This window comes from Microtus oregoni, unplaced genomic scaffold (assembly GCF_018167655.1).
Source record: "Microtus oregoni isolate MIOR12 unplaced genomic scaffold, Mior012 000001F_ref0000356, whole genome shotgun sequence".
Classification (NCBI taxonomy): domain Eukaryota; kingdom Metazoa; phylum Chordata; class Mammalia; order Rodentia; family Cricetidae; genus Microtus; species Microtus oregoni.
The window spans coordinates 94,323,444-94,332,831 of NW_024543060.1; the positions used below are offsets into that span (position 1 = coordinate 94,323,444).

The following is a 9,388-nucleotide window of genomic DNA, read 5'->3' on the forward strand; positions in this document are numbered from 1 at the left end:
AAGTGGTCTCCTGTACCAGTGCATTCAAGGCTACTTCCTAGCAGTGGTAGAGGAGAGGAGATAGAGATGAGAACATGATGGAACAGGGATGGTTGAGGTGGGGAATGGATAGAGTAGGAGAACAATAAAAGAGATATCTTTATAGAGGGATCCATTATGGGGTTAGGGAGAAACCTGGTGCTAGGGAAATTCCCAGAAACCCACTAAAATGACCCCAGAGAAGACTCCTAGCAGTAGTGGAGAGGGCGTCTTAATTGGCACCCCCCAAAAGTCTTGTAATCATATTGGTAAATATCCTGTCATGATAGAGCCTTCATCCAACAACTGACAGAAGCAAATGCAGAGAGCCACAGCCAAACACCAGGCTGAGCTCTGAAAGCCCAGTGGAAGAGAGGCAGGAGAGATTATTATATGATCAAGAGGGTCAAGATCATGATGAGGAAATCCATAGAGACAATCTCAGAGCAAACTCCCTGATACTTTGGCTCTTATAATATTTCTACCAATTCCTTATTATATAGTTCATATGTATGTATTTAGGAATATATATGCATATACATATATGTATGTAAAAACAATTATTAAGAAAAAAGAGGTCATAAATTTGAAAGAGAGCAAGAAGGAATATACAGGAAGGATCAGAGGGAGGGAAGAGCGGGAACAATGATGTAATTGTGTTATATTCTCAAAAAACAAAATAAGCAATACTGACGAATATCTTGCATATCATCATAGAACCTTCATCTGGTGATGGATGGAGATAGAGACAGAGACCCACACTGGAGCACTGGACTGAGCTCCCAAGGTCCCAAGGAGGAGCAGAAGGAGGGAGAAGATGAGCAAAGAAGTTGGGACCACGAGGGGTGCACCCACCCACTGAGACAGTGGAGCTGATCTATTGAGAGCTCACCAAGGCCAGCTGGACTGTGACTGAAAAAGCATGGGATAAAACTGGACTCTCTGAACATGGCGAACAATGAGGGCTGATGAGAAGCCAAGGACAATGGCACGGGGTTTTGATCCTACGTAATGTGCTGGCTTTGTGGGAGCCTAGCCAGTTTGGATGTTCACCTTCCTAGAAATGGACGGAGGGGGGAGGACCTAGGACTTACCACAGGGCAGGGAACCCTGACTGCTCTTTGGACTAGAGAGGGAGGAGGAGAGGAGTGGGGGGAGGGGGAGAAGGGTGGGAGGAGGGGGAGGGTAATGGGAGGCTGGGTGGAGGTGGAAACTTGTTTTTTTTTCTCCCTTTCTCAATAAAAAAAGACAAAAAAAAGCAATAAAAATACAAATAAAATTAAGCAAAAAAACAACCAATAGTGACTTTGACTCAGTTAGGCTACTCATAGCCTTTTAGTTAGTTTATAAAGTCATAGACTTCCATATGGTTTTTCCTACATTCTTAGTTTTTGTTCAACCTTCTCCATCACACCCACTTTCCTCCATCCCTACCCCATTTAAATATTTCAATCTCTAGTATCTACATGTTTACATTCACAGCATGTGTGTTCTACTGTTTCTGCTCCCCATATCCCCTATTATCTCCACACCTTTTTTGTTTCTTTTCTTGCTTTCAGAGATCTATCTAAGAGATTTTAACTTAATACAGAAAAGCAAACATTCAAGCTAGGATTTCATGTGTAAGAGAACATGTATTATTTGTTCAATCTGGACCTGGGTTATCTCATTCAGTATAATATTTTTAGAATCAACTATTTATATAAATATTACTTATTTTCATGTTTCTTTAGTGTGGAATAAAATTCCAGTCTGTGTATTGCCACATTATTTATTATCCATTCATCAATGAATAATCATCTTGGTTAATCCTGTTTCTTAGCTAGTGTGAATAGAGAAGCAACTAACACAAAAGTACAGATATCTCTGTAAATGCCCAAAAGTGTTATAGTTGGGTTGTATTGTTCTATTTTTAGATTTTTAAAACCCTATCTAATTTCTCACCACCATTTGTTGTCATTTGTTTGACCTCACTGAAGTTGAGAACAGAGTAAATGTCACTACAAACTGAAACTGAGAAAGAGAAAGAACAACAGGATCTGGGGTAACATATTCCTAAATATGGTTTGATAGAAGTACATTATAAGCAGGCTAGGGTGACAATAATACATAATAATTTATTTTATGTTATGTATTATATTACATAATTATAATTAAATTATATTAAGTGGAACAGAATTTAAAGATTCTAAACACAAAGAGATGATAAATTTTTGATGTCATTGAAATCCTTATCATTCTGGGGTTTTCATATACATTATCTACATGTATTATTACACTGTTCCTATTTCTTTAGTACAGAAATCATCCATTTGTAAATTCTGATGCAGAGTATAATAGACATTATCAATTAAAGTCACTTAGGGAAAATAAATCCATATGAAATATTTCTAGATATTACTATATAAATACAGAAAATCACTAGACTTCTTTAACCATAATGTGTCCTTATTTGACCCAGGAGTTTCTTAATAACTTTTTTGACATCTTCATTTCTGAGAGTATAGATTAAAGGGTTCAAGAGAGGTGTCACTAGGGTGTAAAACAAACTCACAATTTTGTCAATGGGAAAGGAGGTCATTGGTCTTACATACAAGTATGAGCAAGGTACGAAGAATAAGAAAACAACAGAGACATGAGAAGCACAGGTAGCCAGGGCTTTGTGACGTCCTTCTGAACTGTGTTTCCTCAGGGAGTAAAGGATGACGATATAGGAAGCAATAAGTATACAGAAAATGAGTAAACACATTGACCCACTGTTGGCAGCAATCAGGGGCCCCAGAGTGTGAGTGTCAGTGCAGGCCAACTCTAGAATTGGTATTAAATCACATATAAAGTGATTAATGGTATTGGGGCCACAGAAGGGTAACTGGGCTATAAAAGTAGTCTGTATCATTCCATGAACAAATCCCACAATTACAGCCGCTACCACCAAGGAAACACACACAGAACGGTTCATGATGGTCATATAGTGCAAGGGCTTGCAGATGGCTACATAGCGATCATAGGCCATGGCAATCAGCAAGATGATTTCAGCTCCTGCGAAAAAATGCTCAGCAAAAAGCTGGGTCATGCAACCATTGAAGGATATGCTGCTCCTCTCAGAGATCAAGTCATAGATCATTTTGGGTGCTATGGAAGAAGAGTAGAAACCATCTATGATGGACAAGTAGGACAGAAAAAAGTACATGGGAGTAGCCAGGGCCGGGCTGATGAAGATGGTGACTGAGATGAGCGTGTTACCTGCCAGTGTAATCACATAGATTACTAAGCACACAATAAATAAGAGTTTCTTCAGATCTGGGTCTTGAGTCAAGCCCAGGAGAATGAATTCTGTGACATTGCTCATCCTTTTCATCAGTTTAGTTCAGGCTCTGAGCATATGGTCATCTGAAAAAAATCACAGGGTGTCTCAGTAGTGATATTTAAAAGGAAACACTGAAAAAATCAATCATCTCATTACTTCTGGTCCCTGAGGTGGATATAGCTTCACTTTTCATCTCTGCCGATAGTATCACATCCTTTGCACTTTTTTTTTGGTTTTTTTCGAGACAGGGTTTCTCTGTGGTTTTGGAGCCTGTCCTGGAACTAGCTCTTGTAGACCAGGCTGGTCTCGAACTCACAGAGATCCGCCTGCCTCTGCCTCCCGAGTGCTGGGATTAAAGGCATGCACCACCACCGCCCGGCATCATCCTTTGCACTTTTAAAGAACAGAAGTAGATTCTATTATTCCTAATGAACTTCTGTGGGGTAGTGACAGGACCTTATATAAATACTACATGAAAACTGTCATAATTGATGACAAGGGTGACGTTCAAATTTTCTTTTAACCAGTTCCTTAAGTGTCTAATTTCATTGTGTTTTTGGATGGCAGATATCATCAATATCAATTATTTTGAAGCTTTGTTTGTCTAGTTGCATAGATGTTTTTTATAAAATTGAAGTATTTAATGAACAACTGTGAAAAACCTCTCATACTCTTTAATTTACAATCCTTTTCTGTCATATAAATGCATCTGCTCCTAGAGTTAGAGATGTGACTCTGGATGGAGCTGTCTTCTCTCTGGATGCCAAAGCACCGCATTCGTTTAGCTCATTGAGCATACTGAATTCCAGAAACCAGATTTTGTGCCTGGTTCCGCATGGCAATTATTTTCATTGTTTCAATGTTTCTTGTCTCCATATCTGTATGTTTACATGTAAGTATTGCAAAATATCTCCTAAACACCACAGTATTTTATGAATAAATTTTTCTTGTGGTTGGACTTTGATCAATTATATGATTATTCTCAAATTTAGGTACATTTCTCCTCCCTAATCACATATTAAAAGTAGATAATGAGACTACCCTTAATTTCTTGTTGATAAGACACAAATGTCAGTATTAGTTAAGACACCACCCTTTTCTTTTAACAGTAAATTCATCCAAAATAGGATGAATTTACAGTTTTCCTTGCCTAGTTGGAGAAATGGTGAGGATAGTATAATATATTCTTTCCAATGAAAATTTCAAGTATGAATTAGAGTTGTTACTAATGAGCTGAGATACTTTATACTTCTTTATCTTTTTAATTAAGTCCTATCCAAAATCAAACCAAAAATTTCCTCAGTCTATCCCAGCCTCAAAAAATAAAATTCTGGAAAGAGTGCTCATCAACATAATTTTTCAGGCCCTTTAGAGTGAGGGGAAGAAGAAATGAGAAGAAGCCCTATTTGTTTTCAATTTGACTTAGCTCAGAGTGTCTTTACACTGTGCATGCTATCTATAGATTGGGACAATATAGTTAATCATTCTCAATAAATTTAGTTCACAAATTTTAACTTTATAATAACAGTGCATATATCATGAAGAGGTAAAATCTTCAAGTCATTACAAACAACCATCTGGAACCAATGCATTTAGTGAGACATAGACATTAAACATTGCATTTTAGAAATGATTCCAATCTTTCTCAGCATCATCTAATTAAGTAAAATTACCAATAGTATTTCCATGCTAGTGTGTCTAAATTAATTTCATAGCAAAATATAAAACTTCAAGTCAATCATATAACTGTAAAGTCTACTTCAGTGAGAATAAATTGGCTAAATTAAGTTATTCTTAAATTTTGGGAAAAAGATTTAGGTTTCACTTACCAGGTTGTAGTTGGCTGTGGATTCCTCTGTTGATTGATTGCAGTAATTTTTTTTCCCCTCTAAGCAAAGCCAGAACAGTGTTCAATAGACTCTCTAAGCTAACATTGAAATTATTGTGTTTCTATATAATTATATAATTTAGACATTTTTATTTATTTACCTTTTGATCTTATTGCCAGCATTTACATAAAAAATAAACTATTTCAGTTAGGAACTTTGATATTACTAGTGATTACTTGCTTTTGTCTTGATTTTGTGTGATTGGTGGTGTGAATATACACAAACTTACACACACACACACACACGTACCCACACATACCAACATTAGTAGATTATATTCTTTCCAGATAATAATGCTGTGCATAAAGCCTAGTTACTCAAATCGGAAAACCTTAGTATATTCAACTTTGACATGTACAAGAGAATAAAACCAAATGGTTTAGACTCTTCCTTATACTTTTGAGCATGTTTTCTGCTTCCTAAGAGTCTATGAACAACATGGAGAGAGAATTCCTCTCATTCCTCTACCCCAGTTCCTCTTTACCTCCATCTCCCTAGAAACCTGTCCATACCGAGAATAGTTCCTCTTAAACAGATCTTCATCTTATTGAATCACACGGTGCTCCCGTTATCAACACAACGACTTTTTGTTTTAATTCTTGATGCTAAAGAAATACTTAAATAGATTTGCAGTCTGGTGATGTTTTGGTTTAGCAAGTACCCAGAGGACTGGTAATTGTTTCTTATGAAATCTTCACCAAGGCCTTTTGATTAACCCCACTTGGTTCACCAGACATCATTATCAGTGGCTAGTTTCAGAAATTCATTTGGGTCATGAATTGAATTCAGGTTCTTGTATTCTGGCAAGGGTTCTACCAATGAACTTCATATAGCCCCTCCTTATTTACATCCTGTTTCATTTAGAGTAATGACTTTAATTCATTTATGTTGGAGTATAGGCTTAAATTTGATTCCTTTTTGATACTAAGGCAGGTCTTCATGATATACGGACTATCTTGCCTTCAAACTATGCTAGGGCAATGATGGCACAGAGCTTGTGGGAGTAACTGACCAATATTTGATTTTGCTTAAGGACCACTCCGTAAAATGAAACCCATACCTGACATTACTTGAGTGACCAATCAGAGACTAGATAGCCATAAGAGCTAAGGTAAAACCAAATATTACTGGCCTAATAAAACAATAAATGACTTCTGATGGTATTCTGCTATCCTCATAGATCAGCACCTTGCTGAACCATCATCAGAGAAGCTTCTCCTGCAGCAGATTGGAATAAATACATAAGCTCACAGCCAGACATTTTTCACAAATAGAATGAGTGACCTTGGAACACACAACCCTAAATGAGTTGTCCCCATGAAATTCTTCCCTCCGAGCTCAAGCAACCCCACAGAAGAGGAAACAGAAAGACAGTAAGAATCAGAGGGCATGAAGGAACCCAAGAGAACAAGGCCCTCTAAATCAACTGAGCAAAGCTCTTATGAACTCACAAAGATGGAAGCAGCAAGCCCAGAGCCTCCTTGGGTCTGCACAAGATCCTCTGCACATATTTTAGCTTAGCATTTTTATGGGATGCCTGAATGTGTGAATGAATGGGCTTCTGATTATTTTGGCTTCACTTGGAGCTCTTTTTCCTGTTTGTTTTTCCTGTCTAACTTTGATTTTATGGTTTTTGTTTTAACTTATTATATTTTATTTTGTTATGTTAAAAATACATCCCATAGCCTTGCCAAACTAACAACTTAAATTCACCATTCATATTATTGAAAAATATTTTTATAAAAGTACTAAATAAAAAAACTAGAAAAAGAAAACAGCATCTTCTGGAAACAGAATGGAAGTTGCAAATATGAACTCATAGCAATTTTTTTTTTGGTTTTTCGAGACAGGGTTTCTCTGTAGCTTTGGTGCCTGTCCTGGAACTAGCTCTTGTAGACCAGGCTGGCCTTGAACTCCCAGAGATCCGCCTGCCTCTACCTCCCGAGTGCTGGGATTAAAGGCGTGCGCCACCACCGGCCGGCACTCATAGCAATTTTTAAAGCACGCAAAAGACCTGTGCAACCCATCAAGAAGAGTGTAACCCATCACGAAGTATAAAGTTATGCATGAAATATCATCTCTATATGAGGAACTGTTGTCAGTTTTTAGTTGCTGGGGTAAGGAGCATAAGTCTTCTTCAGCATGTAGCCCCTGGTAAGTAACTCATGCTCCAGTGAAAGGGCACACATTCAAAGATAGTGAGGCAGAACAATTGGAACTGGAAGAAAAAGAATGCAAAGCTGGGCAGGTAAGTAAATAGGGGGCAGACGTGGGAGGAGTTGTGGAGTGAATATGAGCAATATACGTGACATAAAGTTCTCAAATGTTGGAAGACTAGCTCCCAATTCTCAGTGGGTCCAATGACCTGGGATGGATGTGTGAAATCAGTGCAATGATGAAACTCTGATCAGCTGATATAAATAAGTGGCCCCATATAGCCTGAGCCATTTTTATTTATATAATGCCAATGGTTGGAATGAATAGTTTTATAATCAAGTTTATTTCTTTAAGTTTCTAATAATGGCTACAATAACTGTCAGTTTGTTCCCTTACCTCATTCTCCTTCCATCCCTTAACTTTCTCACTGGTAACCATTACCTACTTGGCTCATAGCTCTAATGACAAAATCATAATAGGTATTGCAGGCAACAAATAAAGTTTTCTAACTAGGCACACCTACAGGTAGAACAGTGTACCCAGTTGGCAGCATTTTCAGTTATAGCATCATGCAAAATGAAAGAGAGTTTTGCCATTAGGTGGTTAATGTTTACCTTTGGACAAATATAAATTCTCATAATCAGCTTATCAGTCAAGCTTGGATCAATTCATTTTTCATTATCTACTACTCCAACTCCGGTAGTGGGTATACCAGGATTTTTTTTCTGTCATCCTGTAAACTATGTAACTAAAATGTTTACTCTTAATAGTTGGCACTGCTTACCTCCTGTTCTCATGTCCTTCTCCTCTCAATTTCCTACAGGTTTGGCACAGCCTTTAGAAATTAGGTTATTATGGCTTCTATGATTCTGCTTCATTCCATGTTCCTATACTATTCCCATTAATCCCTGATGACTATTTATTACTATTTCTCCTGGACTGTTATGGCTAACATCATTCTCTCCACAGTCATGCAGATTTGCAATGCTATGAAGTACTGTGACTCTTTTAAGGCTAAACACAAAGTGTATTGGAAAGGCAACATTCTGTTCTTAAGATCCTGAATTCATGGTCACACTTGCAATATCAAAGGCTTTAGGGGATGAATTAGATGCACTATTTATTTATTTATTTATTTATTTTTTAGATATCTCCTCTGAGATGGTGCCCGAACTGGCATTGCCCTGTAATCAGATTGATGAATAGCTTAAATGTCACCGTAGAACCATCATCCAGCAACTGATGGAAACAGAGGCATTGACTTTCAGGGGAGCACTGGGCTGAGCTCCCAAAGTCCAGTTGAAGAGTGAGAATATGAGCAAAGAGGTCAAGACCGTGATGGGGACACCCACTGAAACAATGAACTCGAGATAATGGGAACTCACCAACTCCATCCTGACAGAGAAGGAACCAGCATAGGACCAAGCTAGATCCTCTGAATGCGGGTGACAGTTGTATGGCTGGGACGGACTGCGAGGCCACTGGTAGTGGCACCAGGATTTATCCTACTGCTTTTACTGACTGTTTGGGAACCCATTCTCTTTGTATGGATACTTTGCTCCGTCTTCATATAGCAAGGAAGATCTTGGACCTTCCCCAAAGCAATGTGCCTTACTCTCTCTGAGGAGTGGATGGGGAGTAGGATTGGGGGAAAGGCAGTGGGAATTGGAGGAGGGGAAGAAGTATGAACTGAGATTGGTATGTAAATTAAAAAAAAAGTTTGTTTTCTTTTTTTAAAAAAATAAAATTAAAAAATAGTATGTTCTCTGGATCACCCAGAAAAGAGGCATCATGGAGAAATGCCCTAGGCAATGGCCATTTCATCCATAGCTTTAAAGAAATTGAAACTAGAGGCAGCCAGCAATATTATTTGGATAAAGAAGGCAAGGAGAACAGGTAGCACATATGCTCCTGGGGGGTCATGCCAAGAACTGTGCATTGAACTATTCATCGGTCTTAACAAAAAATTGGGTCAGATTCTCCAGGACCTTTCCAAAAGGAGAAGTTGTTCGTGAGA

General features: G+C 38.0%; 1 protein-coding gene across 1 annotated transcript; it reads right to left on the minus strand.

The window, feature by feature from the left end:
• Window positions 1-2,449: 2,449 nt before the first annotated feature.
• Window positions 2,450-3,376, minus strand: LOC121463841 (olfactory receptor 4C45-like). Its single transcript, XM_041676351.1, has one exon. The coding sequence runs from the start codon at window positions 3,374-3,376 to the stop codon at window positions 2,450-2,452; it is 927 nt and encodes a 308-aa protein (XP_041532285.1).
• Between the last annotated feature and the right edge of the window lie 6,012 nt (window positions 3,377-9,388).

Excerpts from the sequence above, each read along its gene's own strand:
- LOC121463841 (XM_041676351.1), bottom strand. The coding sequence starts at position 3,376 with ATGAAAAGGATGAGCAATGTCACAGAATTCATTCTCCTGGGCTTGACT.